The sequence below is a fragment of the Pygocentrus nattereri genome, chromosome 9, assembly GCF_015220715.1.
Source record: "Pygocentrus nattereri isolate fPygNat1 chromosome 9, fPygNat1.pri, whole genome shotgun sequence".
In the NCBI taxonomy this organism is placed as follows: Eukaryota; Metazoa; Chordata; class Actinopteri; order Characiformes; family Serrasalmidae; genus Pygocentrus; species Pygocentrus nattereri.
Window position 1 is genome coordinate 29105879 of NC_051219.1, and position 21272 is coordinate 29127150.

At 42.0% G+C, this 21272-nt stretch overlaps 1 protein-coding gene across 2 annotated transcripts; it reads right to left on the reverse strand.

The window, feature by feature from the left end:
- Positions 1-8252: 8252 nt before the first annotated feature.
- LOC108432676 (protein ILRUN-like) lies at positions 8253-17750 on the reverse strand. Of its 2 annotated transcripts, none has more exons than XM_017706687.2 (5): positions 17487-17750; positions 14939-15093; positions 13016-13213; positions 11740-12032; positions 8253-10419 (listed from the first exon to the last, which is right to left on the reverse strand). In XM_017706687.2, the coding sequence occupies exons 1-5, from the start codon at positions 17642-17644 to the stop codon at positions 10384-10386; spliced, it is 840 nt and encodes a 279-aa protein (XP_017562176.1). In that variant the 5' UTR covers positions 17645-17750; the 3' UTR covers positions 8253-10383. The 2 variants fall into 2 exon arrangements, with proteins under 2 accessions (XP_017562176.1, XP_017562166.1); XM_017706677.2 differs by having other exon boundaries at positions 8253-10422; positions 17487-17749.
- Between the last annotated feature and the right edge of the window lie 3522 nt (positions 17751-21272).

A 21272-nucleotide genomic window follows, 5' to 3' on the forward strand; every position in this document is an offset into this window, starting at 1 on the left:
AGAATGATGTTCCTTGTCTAAAGGTACCCTTGAGCCTACCACCCCAGTAACATGAGGGGTCTTATGCCAGTGACAGTTTAGTACCTTTCTGAGAGTGGATTAAAGAAAAAATACATTCTTAGCAGAGACCATGACCCCTGGATTGCAACCCCTAGCATCTCCACCTCTGTAAAGAATCAGAGTTGCTAAGTTTCTCTAGAATAAACCATTTCACATCAAACCCCTCTGAATGACTTCAACCTCGAATTGACTTAAGCAGAATTTTTTGAAAAAGCGGTGGAATTCCCCTTTAAGATCTACAATAAATTCAATAGAACACATTCCACACAGCAGATTTATACACTGAGTTAAGTGCAGCACTAGGAGTGCATGTTAGTTGGGACACTGATACTGTGCAGCATTGGTGCCTGAATGGGAAAAGTTTGGACATTGATTTTTAGTACAATGTCTTCAGTGTATTCATTGATGTCTCGGAACATCTTCCAATCTGTGGATTCAAAGCAGTCCTGAAGTGTGAAGATGGCCTCCTCACTCCATTGATAGACTGATCTGAGAACTGGTTTTGCCTGTTTAAGACTGTATGTTAGGTTTTGCCGATGGCAGGGGAGGAGTTTGTAACTGCCCTTGATTATGGTGTAGCAGTGGTCAAGTGTCTGTTCTCCTCGGGTGGGAAATTTAATTTTCTGGTTGTATTTGGGCAGAACCGTCTTTAAGTTTGCCCTGTTAAAATCCCCAACCACGATAGAAAAAAACAGTCTCAGGGTGAATGTTCCCCAGTCCATTAATGGTCTCGTACAAAACGTCCAATGCACGTGGTTTATCTGCCTGAGGTGGGATGTAGACTGTAGTGAGGATGACTGAGCTAAAGTCCCTGGGAAAAAAGGGTCGAACTTTGACTGTTGTGAGTTCAATGTCTGGAGAGCAGTGACTGGCATGAACCGCTACATCTGTTCCTCATGGAGAGTTCACCATAACACCTACCACTCTTCCTCTATTTTACACAGGTAGGCGAAGGTAGTGTTAGGAGTCTTGCCCAAGGACTCTTATTGGTATATGTGTAGGGTGCTTACCCAGGTGGGGGACTGAAACCTAGTGTACAGCATAGAAAGTAAAGGTCTTACCCACTACACTACACCAACCACTAGAGTTGCTATTCTACTAAGTTCCACTTTAACAGGAAGTATATTGACGTAACAAAGAAGACGGATAAAAACTTTATATTACATAACATGAAGCTGGCATATACAAGTAACTTATACCTTCCATATGTGAATAATGTTTTCTATCATATACTGTTAAATGTGTGCTACACAAATATATTTGTTTATGCTGATATTCACTGATCAGGCACAACATTATGATCACCTCCTTGTTTCTACTCTCATTGTCCATTTTATCAGCTCCACTTGCTGTATAGCTGCACTTTGTAGTTCTACAGTTACAGACTGTAGTCCGTCTGTTCCTCTCATACTTTGTTAGTCCCCTTTTGCCCTGTTCTTCAGCGGTCAGGACCCCCATGGACCCTCACAGAGCAGGTACTATTTGGGTGGTGGTTCATTGTCAGCACTGCAGTAACACTGACGTGGTGGTGGTGTGTTAGTGTGTGCTGTGCTGGTGCGAGTGGATCAGACTCAGCAGTGTTGCTGGAGTTTTTAAACATTGTGTCCCCTCACTGTCCACTCTATTAGACACTCCTACCTTGTCAGTCCACCTTGTAGATGTAAAGTCAGAGACAGTAGCTCATCTGCTGCCGCACAGTTTGTGTTGGTCATCCTCTAGTCCTTCATCAGTGGCCGCAGGACGCTGCCCACAGGACGCTGTTGGCTGGATATTTTTGGTTGGTGGACAATTCTCAGTCCAGCAGTGACACTGAGGTGTTGAAAAACTCCAGCAACACTGCTGTGTCTGATCCACTCAGACCAGCGCAACACACACTAACATACCACCACCACATCAGTGTTACTGCAGTGCTCAGAATGACCCACCACCCAAATAGTACCTGCCCTGTGAGGGTCTATGGGGGTCCTGACCACTGAAGAACAGGGTAAAAGGGGGCTAACAAAGTATGCAGAGAAACAGATGGACTACAGTCTGTAACTGTAGAACTACAAAGTGCAGCTATATAGTAATGAGCATAGAAACAAGGTCATAATGTTATGCCTAATTGGTTTATGTGACATAAATATCCACACTGGGACAAATATAATTTGCATATAATGGGATTCCATGTATGCCAACATATGCCCACATTTGAAATCCATATATTGCCATAAATCAAATTTGCATGTGGGTAAAGCTAAAACAAAAAAAGGTGAAATGTCATTTGCTGATTTTACTTCTTCACAGAATTGTATTACACCTGCAACTCATAAGCAGTCATTTTGGTCATCATATTTATGTAAAAGGATCACCACCTTATCGTGGTGGAGAGGTTTGTGTGCTTGAAGGACCCTAGGAGCTATGTTGTCTGGAGCAAAAGCTCCTGGTAGGGTCTCCCATGGCAAACTGGTCCTAGGTGACAGGCCAGACAAAGTGTGATCCATAACCACCCCTATGAGGACAACAAAGCAGGACTTGTGTACCCTGCCCGGATCAGGGTTACCGGGGCCCCACCCTGGAGCCAGGCCTGGGGGAGGGGCTCGCCAGCGAGCGTCTGGTGGCCGGGCATTCACTCATGGTGCCCGGCCGGGCCCAGCCCGAAGGAGCTACATGAGTCCCCCCTCCCATCGACCCACCACCGATGGGAGGGGCAGTAGTAGGGGTGCGGTGCATTGTGGATCGGGCAGTGTCCGAAGGCGTGGGCCTTGGCGTTCTGATCCTCGGTTGCTGAAACTGGCTTTTGGAACTTGGAACGTTACCTCACTGGCGGGGAAGGAGCCTGAGTTGGTGCGCGAGGTTGAGAGATACCGGCTAGATATAGTCGGGCTCACCTCAACACACAGCTTGGGCTCTGGGTCCAATCTCCTTGAGAGGGGCTGGACTTTTTTCTTTTCTGGAGTTGCCCATGGTGAGAGGCGACGGGCAGGTGTGGGCTTTCTCATAGCCCCTCGACTCGGCGCCTGTATGTTGGGGTTTTCCCCGGTGGACGAGAGGGTAGCTTCCCTACGCCTTCAGGTTGGGGAACGGGTCCTGACTGTTGTCTGTGCTTATGCACCGAACAGCAGTTCAGAATACCCAGCCTTCATAGAGTCCTTGGAAGGGGTGCTTGAAAGTGCTCCTCCTGGAGACTCGATTGTCCTACTGGGGGACTTCAACGCTCACGTGGGCAACGACAGTAAGACCTGGAGGGGTGTGATTGGGAGGAATGGCCTCTCTGATCTGAACCCGAGTGGTGTTCAGTTTTTGGACTTCTGTGCAAACCACAGTTTGTCCATAACGAACACCATGTTTGAACACAAGGATGTCCATAAGTGCACATGGCACCAGGACACCCTAGGCCGCAGTTCAATGATTGACTTTGTAGTCGTGTCAGCGGACTTGCGGCCATGTGTACTGGACACTCGGGTAAAGAGAGGAGCTGAGCTGTCAACTGATCACCACCTGGTGGTCAGTTGGATCAGGTGGTGGGGGAAGATGCCAGTCAGACCAGGCAAACCCAAACGTATAGTGAGGGTTTGCTGGGAACGTCTGGCAGAAGAACCTGTCAGATTGATCTTCAACTCACACCTCCGTCAGAACTTTGACCAGATATCGGGGGAGGTGGGGGACATTGACTCAGAATGGGCCATGTTCCGCTCCTCCATTGTTGAAGCGGCTGACTGTAGCTGTGGTCGCAAGGTAGTTGGTGCCTGTCGGGGCGGTAATCCTCGAACCCGGTGGTGGACACCCCAGGTGAGAGATGCCGTCAAGCTGAAGAAGGAGTCCTACTGGACATGGTTGACCTGTAGGACACCAGAGGCAGCTGGCAGGTATCGACAGGCCAAGCGATCTGCGGCTTCAGTCGTTGCCAAGGCAAAAACCCGGGTGTGGGAAGAGTTCGGTGAGGCCTTGGAAAGTGACTTTAAGTCGGCTCCAAAAAGATTCTGGCAAACCGTCAGGCGACTCAGAAGGGGAAAGCAGTGTGCCACTAGCACTGTATATAGTGGAGATGGTGTGCTGCTGACTTCGACTGAAGACGTCATTGGGCGGTGGAAGGAATACTTTGAGGACCTTCTCAATCCCACCAACACGTTCTCCAGTGAGGAGGCAGAGTCTGGGGACATGGGAATAGGCTTGTCCATTACTGAGGCCGAAGTCGCTAAGGTAGTTAAAAAGCTCCTTGGTGGCAGGGCTGCAGGGGTGGATGAGATCCGTCCCAAGTTCCTCAAGGCTCTGGATGTTGTGGGGCTGTCTTGGCTGACACGCCTTTTCAACATTGCGTGGACATCGGGGGTGGTGCCACTTGATTGGCAGACTGGGGTGGTGGTGCCTCTTTTTAAAAAAGGGGACCGGAGGGTGTGTTCCAACTACAGGGGAATCACACTCCTCAGCCTCCCTGGTAAGGTCTATGCAAGGGTACTGGAGAAGAGAGTCCGGCTTATAGTCGAACCTCGGTTTCAGGAGGAGCAGTGCGGGTTCCGCCCTGGTCGTGGAACACTGGACCAACTCTTTACCCTCTCCAGGATTCTTGAGGGTTCATGGGAGTTTGCCCAACCAGTCCACATGTGCTTTGTGGATTTGGAGAAGGCATTCGACTGTGTTCCCCGGGGTATTCTGTGGGAGGTGCTTCGGGAGTACGGGGTACATGGCTCTTTGCTACGAGCCATTCAGGCCCTGTACAAACAAAGCAGGAGCTTGGTTCGCATGGCCGGCAGTAAGTCAGACTTTTTCCCAGTGAGAGTTGGACTCCGTCAGGGCTGCCCTTTGTCACCGATTCTATTCATAATTTTTATGGATAGAATTTCTAGGCGCAGTCAGGGGATGGAGGGTGTCCGGTTTGGTGACCTCAGGGTCACATCGCTGCTGTTTGCAGATGATGTGGTCCTATTGAGGACATCAGGCCGTGAACTTCAGCTTTCACTGGATCGGTTTGCAGCCGAGTGTGAAGCGGCCGGGATGAGGATCAGTACCTCCAAATCCGAGGCCATGGTTCTCACGCGGGAAAGGGTGGAGAGCCCTCTCTGGGTCGGGGATGAGCTCTTGCCTCAAGTGGAGGAGTTTAAGTATCTTGGGGTCTTGTTCCCGAGTGATGGTACAAGGGAGCGGGAGATTGACAGGCGGATTGGTGCTGGGTCAGCAGTGATGCGGGCTCTTTACCGGTCTGTTGTGGTAAAGAAAGAGCTGAGCCATAAGGCAAGGCTCTCGATTTACTGGTCGATCTACGTTCCCACCCTCACCTATGGTCATGAGCTTTGGGTAATGACCGAAAGAACGAGATCGCGAATACAAGCGGCTGAAATGAGTTTCCTCCGCAGAGTGGCTGGACTCTCCCTTAGAGATAGGGTGAGAAGTTCGGTCATCCGGGAGGGACTCGGAGTAGAGCCGCTGCTTCTTCACGTCGAGAGGAGCCAGTTGAGGTGGTTCGGGCATCTTGTTAGGATGCCTCCTGGACGCCTCCCTTGGGAGGTGTCACAGGCAAGTCCACCGGGGAGGAGACCCCGGGGAAGACCCAGGACACGCTGGCGTGACTATATCGCCCAGCTGGCCTGGGAGCGCCTCGGAATCCCTCCCAGGGAGCTAGTGGAAGTGGCTGGGGAAAGGGAGGTCTGGGCTTCATTGCTCAGGATGCTGCCCCCGCGACCCGAACCCCGGAGAAGCGGAAGATGATGGATGGATGGATGGATATTTATGTAAAAACGTGAACCGTGAATGTACAACACGACACAACCAAGCATAACATGCAACCAACTCATCTGAGCTGATGAATGTACCTGTGATGGCTGTTACTTGTGATAAATGTTATTTATTAATTGATCTTTATTGTTTCTTTCTTTTGGCCTTCCCCCTTATATTGTTTTGCCTTTTGTAAAAGCCCCGTTCAACAGACAACAGACCACAAGCTCTCCAGACAAAGGAAGCATCCCAACCACAACTTACATAAGGAAGTTCATCATGAAGAAAACAAACAAGCTATCAGACCAACCAAGGTTATGCCTGGGCTGTGTTGACTTGATCAAATAAAAGCTAGGAACAAAACATCGCTTGAGCAGGGGTGCACACATCTGTATAGGATTGTAATGTTGAATTGTACTGTACAGTGTAAAAGTCCACCGTCTATTTATTTGACACAAACAATGGCCTGACTACCCCGGAGTCCAGACCTCAGCATCACAGAATGTGTAAATTGGATCGTGAGAAGCAGAAAATTTTGAACCAACTTCTAAGACTGAACTTTGGAGGTGGAAAAATATCCCTGCAGATTTCTTTGAACAACTGAATGCAAGTAAAGAATAATAAGGCAAAGGGTGGATACAATAAATACTGAAAACTTGATAATATATTTACATGTTGTAAATATAATGTGTAAATTTGTGTTGTTGAAACATAAAGGAGGGGTGCTCTGACTTTTGCACAGTACTTGTGCCCTGGCCATTATAAAGGGTTACTTCGTCCACATAAACAACCCCATGCTTTGATGCCTGTGGCTCCTCGAAGGGGAATGCCACCATTTAAAAAAAATGTATACATATTTTATCCATTAAGATGAAAAGTCGTTCGGAGTGGTTTGGTGTGAAATGCTTCGTTTTCGAGAACCTTACCGAGTCAGAATCAGATGTCTGAGTTTAACACCTCAGAAAGTTGTGTGTGCAGTCCAGCCTGGTAACACATATATGTGACAAACGGAGATTAAAGGAGTATCACACCAATTTTTCTACATTGCTAAATTTAATTGCTAGGGTATAAAATTCAGGGCAGTTGATGTGAGATGCTCTATTCAAGAAGAACATAAGATGTTTGAACTGTTTAAAGTGGTGGTGATAGGAACCTGACATCTGAAGAATTTAATTCCTCTAAAAGTTACTGTCTGATGCCTGAAAGATTGTTTTACTAGTTTTGACATAAGTTTTATTTTTACAGTATAAAGCAAACTAGTACCCAAATGAAACTTATTTACAGATGTAAGACTATTTTACCATGATTAGCTTTATATATAAGAGCTCAGAAAACACATGTAGGTTCACTGGTCATTTTGGATATTATAAAATCGCTCTTTTGTGACGTCTGGTTCCCATCACCGCCACAAGAACTTTGAGTTGTTACATTGAACCACTTCACAGCAAACCTTCCTCAATGCCTTTGTTTACAGATCAGAATTTCCCTTTTGGTTGTAAACCACTGGAGTGTTCCATTAAGACTTTGGGAGTTGAGTTGTCTAACATTTCAGAATGCTTATAATGAGAAATGGCACTGATTCAATATCCAACATCAGCAGAAAAGGCAGCACAGGATATTGGATGAATAAAAATATTACATTCGATCCTGTAAGAATCCAGATTTTTCAACTGTATTACACTTTCATGTTTCATGTATATTGTTGTCTGTGTACTTCCTCTTATGGGTAGTAGAGCAGTTTCAGTATGATGGCCTACTTTAATCATATCTTAACTGAACAGCTTTAAAAAATAGCTCATTTTAAACCTCTGGAGTCAGGAGAAAATATTAAATCACTATCAGCTCATTTAAGTCTTCAGCATCTGTATCAGTTTCAGAAATAATGCCGAGATAAAGTCACATGGATAACTTGCAAAAGTGACTAGTGCACGTTAAAATCTAGGTGCTAAACAAAATCTTGTGTGGGTTAAACACTTGAGCTCTTAAAATGACCATATGAAGCGTGGGTGCAATACCCAGAAAGAGCACTTCATTCATACCTCCCGATATACAGTGCTGATCAAAAGACCCCTGATCAATTATTTCATTTCCAGTCAAAATGACCAGCAAGTACAAATCATTTCTCAGCATTGGAGATAAAGGCAGTACACATATACTTAGTGTGCTCACTTCTTGCCTTTATCACAGCTTCCATTCTTTTCAGGAAATTTGCTTTCATATAATTCTCACACCTCCAAAGTTCAGTCTTAGAAGCTGGTTGCATTATCTACTTTTTACAATCCAAAGAATCCCAGACACATTCAGGGATGTTGAGGCCTGGACTGGGTTGGTCAGTCTATTGTTCTGAGAACACCAGCAGCTTCTTTGTTTGATGTGTCTGTTTCCTTTTCTCTGTGAGGGCTTTTTGACTACACAATGGCTGCTTTGAATGAAAGTAAACTAAACGAAGGGTGGTCTCTCACTTTGTGCTATATCAAATCAACAAACAGCATTAGACGCTCAAAAGCTTAAATAAGCCTTTAATTCCCTGGGTCAGTCTTGCATGGTTACAGAAATGACAGCAACAGAACTTTCTGTAGGCAGAACAGATGCATCATAAAACAGTAAACTACATTCAGCAAATGCAATCCGCATTCATCTAATAAATAAAACTACATTTAAATGCAAAGTATTAGGCAGTGGGATTAAGTAAAATAAATGCAGTATCAAAAAAAAAATAAAAAAAAACACAAACAAAAACAAACCCAGCAGACAGTCGAAGAAGAAGCTCTTTTCGAGCCTACCAGCTTAACTTTGTTGTATCTGTCTCCCTCTGCTGGTAAGACGGACAACAGCATGTCTGCAGCAAACCCAGACAGATCATTCTGCAGTGATTTAGACTGTGCCGACAACAGTGTTGCCTATTGTTCTTTATCAAAACTGCCACTAATTCAAACAGGGAAAAGAATAGAAATTCAAGTAAAGATCAGTAAATGAGTAAGCCAAACAAAATTGTTTCACATGGCTTGTTCCTCAGTGGCACTTTTTTTTTTTTTTTTAAGTTGCAAACTTTGAACCCCCCCCCCCCATCCCCGGCCTAAAACAAGTTGCCAGCCTTTTGTAACCCAGCAATGAATGGTTCCTACTGAACTTTTCTTCAATTCACTATGGATATTTAACCTGATTGTCAATGCAGTTTACCAGTGAGTGAAGCATGGTTTCTGTAACCCCCACGAATCTGAGCTATTACATCACCAGCGAGTTAAAGTAAGCGTAGTATCAAATGGTTCACCTCATCCTAGTACAAATCATCATCGTCTCTGATGAAAGCTTGGAAACTAAAGAGGAATTCCACCAACATCTCTAAAACTCATTAAGATGTAAACAAAGTCATTCAGTGTGGTTTGACGAGAGAACTTATCAGCAGTGAAGATAGGAACCAGATATCTGAAGAGTTTAATGCTTTTAAAAGTGACATTACAGGAAGCTAGTACATGAAATGGTTACAAATACGTCACCTCATGCCTGAGATATTGTTATTAGATGAGATTTGGTAGCACTTTAAAATAAGACTTCCCTTTTATTAATTGTTACTAATTAGGTTAGAAACATCTCTTTAAATAAAAGAAAAAAAAAAAAAAAAAAAAAAAAAAAAAAAAAAAAAAAAAAAATCACAATAAGCATTTACAACACATATGTAAAAATGGCCTGATGCTTGCCTAATAATAAGCCCACATTCAGCTACACTGTTAAACCTCAGATCATGCTGGTTGCTCCTCCTACTTTCTTCTCAATCACTCATCATTTGCATAATATCTACAACATTTGGCAGATCCTCTTATCCAGAGTGATTTAGAATTGTAAACATGATACAGAGGTACGCAAATATAGCATTGGACGTCTTGCCCAAGCACAGTGGTACAGCACAGTGTACTTGCCCAGCTAGGGCATGGGCAACTGAACCCTAGTCTGCCATGTGGAGGGCAGCGATATAACTAACTATGCTATACAAACTAATTAAGCTACTTTTAAACCATTTGTAAACCCTTTATAAGGACAGTCTTATTGTAAAGTAGTACCAAAAAAAAAACATTTTTTAAAAAAATCCATTTGTGGTGGAGTGGTACATGCACTGTGCCAAAATAGTCCCCAAAGAAAACTTGTGTTTTTCAGATTCCTCACTATTTTACCATCATCAGCATAAACACATAAAAAAGTCAGAAGACACATGTGCGTTCATTGATGGTTTTAAATAGTAAATTAAACTGTTTAAAAAACAAAAAAATATCAAACCAAACAACTTTGTTTACATCTCAATGACTGAATTAAAAGGCTGGAATTCCCATTAAAAGAGGCAAATAAAACAACAAAAAGGAAGTTTTTTCCCCCCTCATAAAACTCTCTTAACTGATTCTACAACCACTCTTAAATTAGCATTCACACATGCATACTCAGGGGGGCCGCTATTAAATCCCTGGGTATAAAAACCCTAAATAACAAAATCCTGGTCATTATAATGATGATGGCGCCAGGGTGGCGAGAGGGGAAGTCAGTTCGTCAAAGTGTCTTTAAGAATTCTGCGTTATGCTTCCCCCTCCAGACAGAGTGAGCACAAGGCCACAGTTTCATTCATTACTGAATGATCATCTTGCTTTAAGAATCTCCAAACGGGTATGGTCCATAAGTACGCTGCTGGAATAAACAGAGAGAGAACATATTCAATTAGAAGAACTTGCAATTAGGAGTGAAACAACACAACATATCGTATTCTTGTGCATCTTTCAATACAAGCCTCTCAATTCAACACCCACGTACTGAACAATACATTCAACAAACTCAGTTTGATACTGATTATACTGCATATTGCAAAATAATAATTAAACAAGCCCACAATGAGGACAGACCCTCCCTCCGCTTACAGCATCACTTCCTTCTTACCTCAAAAGTGAGAGCAGGGAGGAAAATCACCCTCCTCATGAGTGTAAATTAGGTTATGTTTAGCGCATTATTATAATACACTGTACTTTCATAATGTTGGATGCCCTAATGAACTAAAAATGGAAACATTAACATAAGGCTGATTTTAAAGGACTCCTAATTCTTGTATATCAAAGAAATGTATCATTCTGAGAGACCACTGTATTTTATTTATAATTTTGTGAATTGGTGCACCTAACATGTAAGGTGTACATACTTTAACCACCTAAATATCTAACTTATTACCACTTAACAACATGGAAAACAACAGAAATGCATAATGTGGGGCCTACTCTGGGACATATTAATGTACATATTCATGCTAATGCTGATGCTGATAAAAGCATAGAAATTGAGACTAGATCCATCTGCAGTATCAATACAAAGTGGAATACTTATTTCTAGTGGGTAGCAAATGCAGTAAATAAATAAATAAAATGGAGACGTTTTAATGTAGTATACAATCATTTGAATTACCGGTCACATTTAAACTTTCTGTTGACAAAACATGACAACACAATAGGCTTGATCCACTTAACATGGCACTGTGCAGATCGATCACAGCTTGGCTCGAAACAGCACACGTCTGTTTTTTTTTTTTTTTTTTTACAAGCTTCGTTCTTTTTGGGTAGACCAGGAGTCACTAATGTTATTCAGAAATGATCAGCCTGGTTGTAGATTTTCTTTCCAACTAAGCAGAAGCACACTTCACACAACTAAACAGGGTCTAGTTTCCCAAAAAACATCTTAATGCTAAGATCATCTCTACTGGCAGAGAGACTGTGATACTCGCTCTCCCATTTAAGAATCATCTTTGTGCTGAGATTCTTTTGGGAATCCTAGCCTAGGTGCCTGAAGATCTGACCAACTGATTAAACAAGTGGAATCAGGTGTGCCGCTGCTTAACTGAAAAAAACCCCCAGCATAATTCATCTTGAACAAGCCTGATAATTGGCCACACTTCCAAGACAGGGACAAGGCAACTACCATTGTTAATTCCAATCTTATTTGGCTCCATCCTGCTGAACTCACCTGATCATATGAATCTACTGATAGGTTGCTTTGCATGTTGTCTGGTGCCAAGGTGACAGAGGTATTCGACAGTCCATTCTGTTCTGTTTGCATTGGGTCTTTAAGGTCGCCAACTGGGAGACTGTTGCCATAGTCACCACTCTGCTTCTTCTTTTGTGGGGAAGCGAAGGGGTTGTAGTCTTTCTGGACGTCACGGTTAGGCTGCGTGTTAAACTCGGCTTGGAAGGAGGACAGTTGCTGCGTCACACCCAGGAGCCCCCCGACCTCCACACTCAGGATCACCCATATAATATCTGCAGCAAAAAAATAAAGGAGAGAGAATGCTTTAAAAGGTGAACCATAAATTACTATATAATTCACTTGTAAACACAGTTATAAAAGACACAACCAGTCATTCAGTGTGGTTTGATGCTCCATTCTGGAGAAACTTGCAACTTAGAATCATTCAATGTGGTGGTGATTGGAAAGTTGAATGCCTCTAAAATCTGCCTCACAGAAAGTTACTACACAGAATTGTTATGAGTCCACTGACTGGCCTATGCTACACCTTACAGTTGCTGCTTGTCTTAAATGAACAATGAACATCCCAACTTTTGTGGAACATGTTGCAGGCATCAATTACAGAATGAGCATACGTTTACAAAAACAATTTATCTGCTAAAGTTGAACAGAAAACATTGTCAACATTTGTAAAATATTACAATTTGCATCAACAACATTTTTGTACATAAAATCCCTTGGATGGAAATGTAGCTACTGCTGTGTGGTTTTGCTAAAATCCACACTTTCAGAATTTAGCAAAGGTGTGCAGGCACTCTGTAAGACTGCGAGTGTTGATATTTTTCTCATATGTTTGCAGCACAGGCAGTTTCCAACGTTCTTCCCCAACATTCCCCAAAAACATGTTCGAGCATCATCAACACATTGGCCTGTGCGATACCCTGGCTTTGATGCAGTTTTAAGGAGGGTGTATTACTGTGCGTGTGGTGTGCTCCTCCGTACTTAGCCATAACAGTGTGCAGTGAAGGCAACTGCTTGAAAAAAAATGTGAATGTTTTGTAACAAGAATGACAAAATCCCAAACAGTCATTTCTATTCTAGCATACAGTAGATCACATGGTCCATATACCTTTGTGAGTAGAGTGTGTGAGGCCCAGATTACCCATGGAATGACCCCAGAGCACAGTAGAAGTGGGCAATCATCTCTGGATCCTGAAATTAGTATCCTACATAACCACAGAAAGGCCTCTATGTTCCTCTATATGCTTAAGAATACCTCCGTAGAAGAGTCCCGTGGCTGTGCACATCCTCCACTGTCCCTGGTACATTCCTGGAGCAACAGGACTGCGCATCTGCACACTGACATCATACATCTCCTGAGGGTCCAATGAACGTACCATTACAAAGTTGACATGGCCAAACTGATCCCCGCCAATGTACTTTAGACACACTCCCGGTGGCCAGGATTCTGAACCTGCAGCACAAACAAAAGGTATATAATTATGTGGGCAAATGCAGGGGGCATTTCTGCAAGGCTAGCATCTCAAATTGATACATTTAATGGTTACAAATATGATTAACAAATTGTTAAGTCATCTACTGATCCTATACCGGACAAAGAAGAGTAGCTTTTCACCTTCTTACAAACTCTTTCACCTTCTTATATGAATTCTTTACTTCATGAAATACTTACCATTAGCATCTGTCTTTACCAAAACATTACAAGATCAAATGAAACTAAAATTGCTATTAGGGGTGTAATGATTCAGGAAATTCAAAATCTGGTCTGATGGAATATGGTGGTATCTCAATTCCATCTATGCTGAAAAAATCTGAGTACATGCCATGAAAATGTGCTTTATGCTGACAAGTTAATGTCAATGCTTCTGTTTTCATTTCGGATCATTTAACATTATAAAAGTACAATATTAAGAATTTAGAGTTATATGTGAGCCATTTAGATGTGTGTCTTAGCAGCACAGAAATTCTAAACATAACCTGTGATTTATAGTGCCCTCCATCTAATGTGCTAGTCCTGAGTCATAAGAACATGTCAGCCCCATATACGGATGAGTGATGTGACAAAAATAGATTAAGATACTTCAAGACCATTTCATGATAAACAGTGCATATTGTGACCACCTTTATTAAATGCTGCCAAACCTATAAATACAATGATTTTAATTCAATGTTTCAAACATGTCACAGCACAATTAATTATTAGGGGTGCACCAAAATTTCACCACTGAAACATCTGTTTATAACACAAACATATAACACAGCCTCCAAATGTGATTAAACACTGAGTAAATCTAAGACTGATTAAAAAGCTGCTTTATTCCTCCTTTGTTCTCCTGCACAGTCAGCACAGACAAGTTTGAGCAGCAGCAGCGAATAACAAGTCGGCTGAGTAGAACTATTTCACATTCTATAAGACACGTCAGACAAGCAATTTATAAGCACAGTTCATCCCCAAATATCAAGCGACTGAAAGGACTTTTCCATAACAGATCTGATATTTAAATGACATCTCGCTCGACACGCATAGTACAGCAAAACAACAGAAGCTGAAAGGAACGTTCCTGAAGGCAGGCCAACACCATCTGTAGCTACAGTTGTTGAAATGACCAAAAAAAAAAAAAAAAAAATCATAAATGACAGCTGAAGCACAAAGAATAAATTTTAAAAAAGGAATTCTTTGCCTTGAATGACCGACCGACAATGGATTTCATAGGAACACTCTGTACCCTACATACTGTTATAATGTTTCTTAAACTGTTTTATACACTGTCAGCTCAGTTTTGCAATACAGATTTTATCCATTGCAAATGTGGGTTTTATCAACTCATAGTTTTATGTTTACATATTTTACATAACTGCAATTTTTCTGCTTTTTCAGTTTCAGCCAGGGATTTTTATTTTGATGCATCACTACTAACACTTTTCTCTTTGTAGTGAAACACGCAGTGGTTCTGTGCTCTTTAAGTACTTCTGATATCAATAATATACACATAAAACGTGACGCAATGTATCAGAATTTCGCACAATAATGACCACGATACATATGGTACATTGAATTTATCTAATTTCTACAATATTTGAATTTGATTTCTCTAGGAGGTAAACATTTTGAAACCCTAGCTTGAAAAGATCTATATCAGGATCCCCCATAAGTCATCCCGAGTCAAGAAAACAATACCTGTGTTTTGTATCCTCCACGTCTTGGTAAAAGGTGTATCTGGGGGAATGGACTCTCCTTCTCCAATAGTCACATCTTTCACAAAAGACATTGATGGAGCTGTAATGTTGGGACTCTCAAAGTCATAATAAGCTCCAATCGCAGCCTGCAGGTTCCTGTAGAAGAGGGAAACAATATTTAATCTCTGGAAAACTTTTGTATTTTAAACCTGGAAAGTATATTAGCATAAAACATAACATTAAATGGGCTGAACAAATGAAAACACTAAACACATGATAAAACAGCGCTATCTGTATTGAATATATTAGTTAATTATGTAATGAGAGTTTTTTTTAAAATGTCAAACAATAAAATGTACCCAACTCAATGTGTAGTTTTTAAAAATTGTACAGTATTTTTGAAAAGGCTTTTTGAAGTCTATAAAGGTAAAAATACTATACAGTAAAAAGCATAAGCAGGTGTCCATCAGGCTCAGTTTCTTGTGAGAGAGAGCAGTCAGGGGTTTTAAAGGGCCAAAATATTGCATGAAAACCATTTTCATTGTAATCTTACTAGATTTTGATGTAGTATGTAAACATTGTTAAAGATTTAACTGCCATTTACTCCAGGGGCTAGCTGAAGGTTTTTGATGTAACCAAGGCCACAGCTTTTTACATAAGGGCGAATATGAATAAAGCTTTCACAGCTGATGAGAAAACTTTATGCAAAACTCTAAACTGGCAACGGTCAGTGGGCCTATTTGTCACATGGCACACAGACGTGTTGATATAGAGTCAAATTCCTCGACTGTTCAGGCGTATCTAATCTGAACCGGCCCAATGGGCTGACATTACAGTAACAGCGCGTTTGTCATGTAGCTTAATGATGGACCGATAAATGATGGACCAATAAAGAACAAGGGGACTTTCATTGCCTTTTCAAAGTGTCTGCGTAATGAAATCGTGATAGATGTAGTCAATAATCAGCATGGTCTAATGATGCTCCACTCAGAGTCAGCACTGTTCACAGTGGTGGTGATAGGAACCCGTGTTTAATGCCTCTAAAGTCACCTCACAGAACGTTAGTAGAAAAATTATTACCCAAAGAAAACTCTGTTTCCCCTTTTGCCCATTTACCACTATCAACGATACATATACGACCGCAGAAGGCATGTGCATGGTCACTAACCATTTTGGACAAAAAATTAAATGTCTATTATATTTCTCTGGTAAATATTGTGACAAGTCAGTTCAGTTTTGTAATAGGTGCTGTTAAAAATTATGCAGGAAAACATGTAGGTTTATGTTAGTTTCTTTCTTTTTTATTTTTGTGTATTAGGTGAAAAATGAACAAACCCTTTACAGGAAACAAATTGAAATAAGCCATATTATTCTGCACACTGTAAAGAATCATTTATAGTTGTTATTAACTTTGTACAATTGTACAATTCAGCAAATCATTATGTTAAATTCAGCAAATAAACAAAAACCGCACACTGAAACGCGCTCCCTGTAGATGACCTGCATTTATTTTCACGTAATTTGACTAGGGGTTCGCAAACCTTTGCATACGATTGTAAGCTGTTGTAACTTGCTTATGCAAATAACTACAGGTAACGTTAGCAATCTGCTAGGTCGCCGCGAAGTTCCGTTCCACCTTAAATAGTACAGCAGTTACAGTCGGGACGCTGGACAGCTGGCGGACTGCAACCGCAGCATTTAAGGTAGAACGGAATTGTTTGAATAAACTGGGGAGTAGAAAGCAGGTCGCCAGCAACAAGTTAAACTTGGACTAAATATTATTATATTTCCAAGCAGCTAGTTTAAGGCTAAAACTAGAGACATTACTTGCTCATCTTGTCAATATGGTCCCGTTTAAAACTCCAACTTGTAGAAGAAACGGAGATTGCAAAGGCTTACATTAGCAGCAAGCCGCGTAGCTTACGTTAGCCGAGCTAGCTAACCAATGGGACGCTGTGTTAAAGCCAGTTTAGCTTATCTTAGCAAGCTAACACAATTTGTTAAAGAAACATAAAACATTCAGTGGGCAGTAAACATATCTGCGGCCACGACATAGACAAGTGCAACTGTTAACACCGCCTCATCGAATAACTACATTTAATTTAGCTAACGACCCGAAAGTTTGACAGTTAACGTTAGCTAACCTAGCTAACTGGACAATAACAAACGAGGCTGAAGGCGGCTTCCTATTGGTGAGCTTCTGGTTGAAATGTTCCCGTTCCACCTTAAATGTTGCTTCACTTACATGTGAGTGCTGCACCATTTAAGGTGGAACGGGAATATTCGAAAAAGAAGCTGGCAAGAAGTCGACTTCAGCCCCGTCAATAACAAACCATGCACAGACTAAAACATTTCACTTAACCGGAGAGACATTAACACGAAATGGCTTTAATTAAACCCAAACCCACTTAAATAAAAATGAAGACATTATGTGGCACAGTATATGTAACGTCATTTTTTACTCTAAGACTTTCTACTAAGTTAGCAGAGCGGGCTGCTGTTTAACTGGAAGGCTGAGTTTGTTAAAGCCTGAACACCGCGGCACCCACCAGTTCGTCATGTCCAAGAAAAAGGCGCAGCCGGCGGGATTGAGCTGAAACCCGAGCAGCCTCTGAAACTCGGTGATTAAAATGTCCTTGTCCGTCGTGCCCATGCAGCTGAATTTCTGCACCAGATCCAGATCCATGTCCGTCTCCATGGCCTCCATTGCGGGACGGCAGAGGGGAATCCTCTCAACAAATCTACCCCGAGGCTTCAAAGCCTTTTAACTGGATCTTCACAGGCTGGCTGATGACGCATGCGGCAGGACTGAGGGATCCTGCCTGTACGTGCGCCTGAGTGTCAGGGCCGATACCACTGTTCGATACGGTACCGAGCAAATACGGCTACGACCAGAACCTTTACACAGAGCCCCTTAAAGTGACATGATGATTATTTTTTAATAAAGCATTGCCATTAATTCATATATTGAGGCCACTCATTTCTTAAATTTCTCATAACGCGTGGCCTCAATGTATTAATTTGTGGTGTCAGTATAGTAATATGGTGATTCATATATGGAATATAGTAATATATGTACTGAATGTAGTAATATGTGTGCTCAAAATAGAAAATTGTTTAAGTGATACTTTTTAAATCCCACAAATGGGGAAATTCCACCTCTGCATTTAACCCATCCGTGAAGTGAAACACCACACACACACCCACACACACACTTGCCCGGAGCGGTGGGCAGCCCTATCCACAGCACCTGATGAGCAATTGGGGGTTAGGTGTCTTGCTCAAGAACACCTCAGTCATGGACTGTCGGCATTGGGGATGAAACCGGGAACCTTCTGGTTACAGGGCCAGTTCCCTAACCTCCAGCCCACGACTGCCCCGAAATAAAATAAAATAAAATAAAATAAAATAAAATAAAATAAAATAAAATAATAGTAATTCATGCAGGGTGGCGCGGTGGGTACCGCTGTCGCCTCACAGTGAGGAGGGCCTGGGTTTGATTCCCCTGCCGGGTGACCAGGGTCCTCTCTGTGTGGAGTTTGCATGTTCTCCCCATGTCTGTCTGGGTTTCCTCCCACAGTCCAAAGACATGTAGTCAGGCCAATTGGACATGCTACATTGCCCCTAGGTGTGAGTGTGTCAGTGACTGCCTGACTGTCTGTGTCTGTCCTGCAAAGGACTGGCGACCTGTCCAGGGTGTATCCTGCCCTCGGCCCGATGACTGCTGGGATAGGCTCCAGTGGCTCCCTGATGGAGAAGCGGCTTAGAAACTGGATGGATGGGGTAATTCATGCACTCAATGTACTAATAAATGTACAGAATATAGAAATGTGTTGTCTATATATAAAAATCGAAGCCTCGTTAAACATCTTCTACTTTTGACAATTTCCTTTTCTCAGTGGGGGCTTCTTGAAAGCTACACATCCTTCCAGACTCATAGCGCTGAGTTGTCTTCTCGCAGTGGAGGGATGGACAGAAACAAACATTTTCAGATCTGAAGAGTGGAGCTTGATTTTCTCCTCACTCTCAAATCTGAAAGTGCTGCTTATCTGATGGGGACAGTTTTGCTGGTTTTGCAGCAGGTCTTGTGGGTGGTTGTTTGAAACCCCACTTTCTCTGTAGCTTTTAATACACTTTAACTTATTTATCAGATGAGAAAATAAAGTTGAAAATAAATGAACTCAGGTCTCTGTCCTCCTCATTCTAAACATCCAGTATTTTGGACATTTTTTCCCAGGTATTCTAGCTCTACAAAGACAGGCCTGTCACCACACTCACTTTTATGTGGTTCAGCAGAACTCAGTCTGTGTATTTCTTTTTCATGTTTGTCATAAATAGAAGAATGGCAAAAGGAAATAGTAGCTATTCATGTATATACACACAAATTTTGAGATACATTTTAAAGTCCAGTTAGTATAATAGACTCAAGGCGCAGCAGGCAGTGATTGAAGATTTTTGTTTATTTTGTTAATCTTATGTTTATTTAGGAGTAAATGTGACAGTAAATGGTGTTCTGTGAAGTTGAGGATAATAAGGTTTGTTAGTAATTTCAATAGATTTTACTGTCCAGAATACCGGACATTGGAATTAGCCCCGTCTGCAAGGTGAAAAATGAACATTATTATCATTGAGATTACAGACTATGACTAACATAGAAAATATGTATTGTATTATGTGTAACATTACATACAAATCTATGTAGTATAGTTAAGACTAAGTGACACTTATTAGTCCCACAACAGGGAAATTTCACCTCCACATTTAACCCATCCGTGAAGTGAAACACCACATACACTCTAGTGAGCACACACACACTACGGGGCAGTGAGCACACTTGCCCGGAGCGGTGGGCAGCCCTATCCACAGTGCCCGGGGAGCAGTTGGGGGTTAGGTGCCTCAGCCATAGGGTCTCGGCTCTTGGGATCGAACCGGTGACCTTCCGGTCACAAGGCTGGTTCCCTAACCTCCAGCCCATGACTGCCCCGTAAGGTAATGTTTTCTGACATTTTTAATCAATGACATCGATTGTTTCAAGCATTTATTCATTTCTGATATAGTACTGCAAGTCAGTGTACATGCTTCTGCATTTGCATCTATATTTATTGGTCATTTTTCCTGATGGGTTGATGTCACAGTATGAGGGACTCTAAAGGTTTAACAGGCCTTCTGGGACTGACGCATGATTCAAATGCATTTGATGGCTTCCTATTGGTGTCCTACAGGCAACCAGTGGTCTCTAATAGTAACCATTAAACTAATTCCCATTATCTTAATGGCAAAACCAACAGGTTTTAATCCTGCTGAGTCTGGTTGTCTTTTTTCAGCAGCAGAGGCTGTAGCTGTTGAGAGCACCCAGGATACCTACACACGTAAAAAAAAGAAGGTTCTTAAATGGTTCTTGGAAAATTATTGTATATAGATCCATGAACACTCAAAGAACCCATTGCATAATTAAAAGGGTTCTTGGCATGGAGAAATGGTTTGATTGATGGAGAACATGCTATAGATGGTTCTATATAGAAGCTATTTGGAAATGGCTTTATGTAGCACCAAATTGTTATTCTGTTGTTTACAAGTTTGGCATTGTTACACTAGCTGAACCCTTTTGGGTGCTATGTAGATCTCTTTCTGAAAGGTTCTATATAGAACCATTTACAGCACATTTCCCATCAACCATTTCATGATGCAAAGAACTCTTTAATCATACATAGGGGTTCTTTGAGCTTTTATAATTCTATATAAACCATGTTCTATAGTTTAAAAATGGTTCTATATAGAACCATGGACACACCAAAAAAGGGTTCCTCTATTGTTGCAAGCTTGACATCGATACAATAGTAGAACCATTTTGGGTGCTACACACATTCTTACGGAGCCCTGCTGGTGACATCCTGTATAAATAAAAATTATGGGAATGAGATAATTAAGTTGTTGCCATGACTTAGTAAAGCGTGGGAATGAGATCCTAATGCGTGACTTAGTACGCCGTAATCTCATTCCAACGCCTTACTAAATCATGGCCTAGGATTGTTTTTATTTACAGCGGGGCTCCGTACATTCTGCGTCAATCTGAAGAACCATTTCATGATGCAAAGAACCCTTGTGGCCACGACTTAGTAAGGCATGGGAATAATATCCTAATGCGTGACCACGACATAATTCCCACGCCTTAGTGGCCGCAACTTAATTATCCCATTCCCCCCACCTTACTAATTCGTGGCCACGCATTAGGCTCTCGTCACTAAGGCGTGGTCACGCATTATTTTTATTCATATGGGACGCCAGCAGCAGGGCTCCGTACGAGAACCATTTTCTTTACTGAATAACCATCTTCT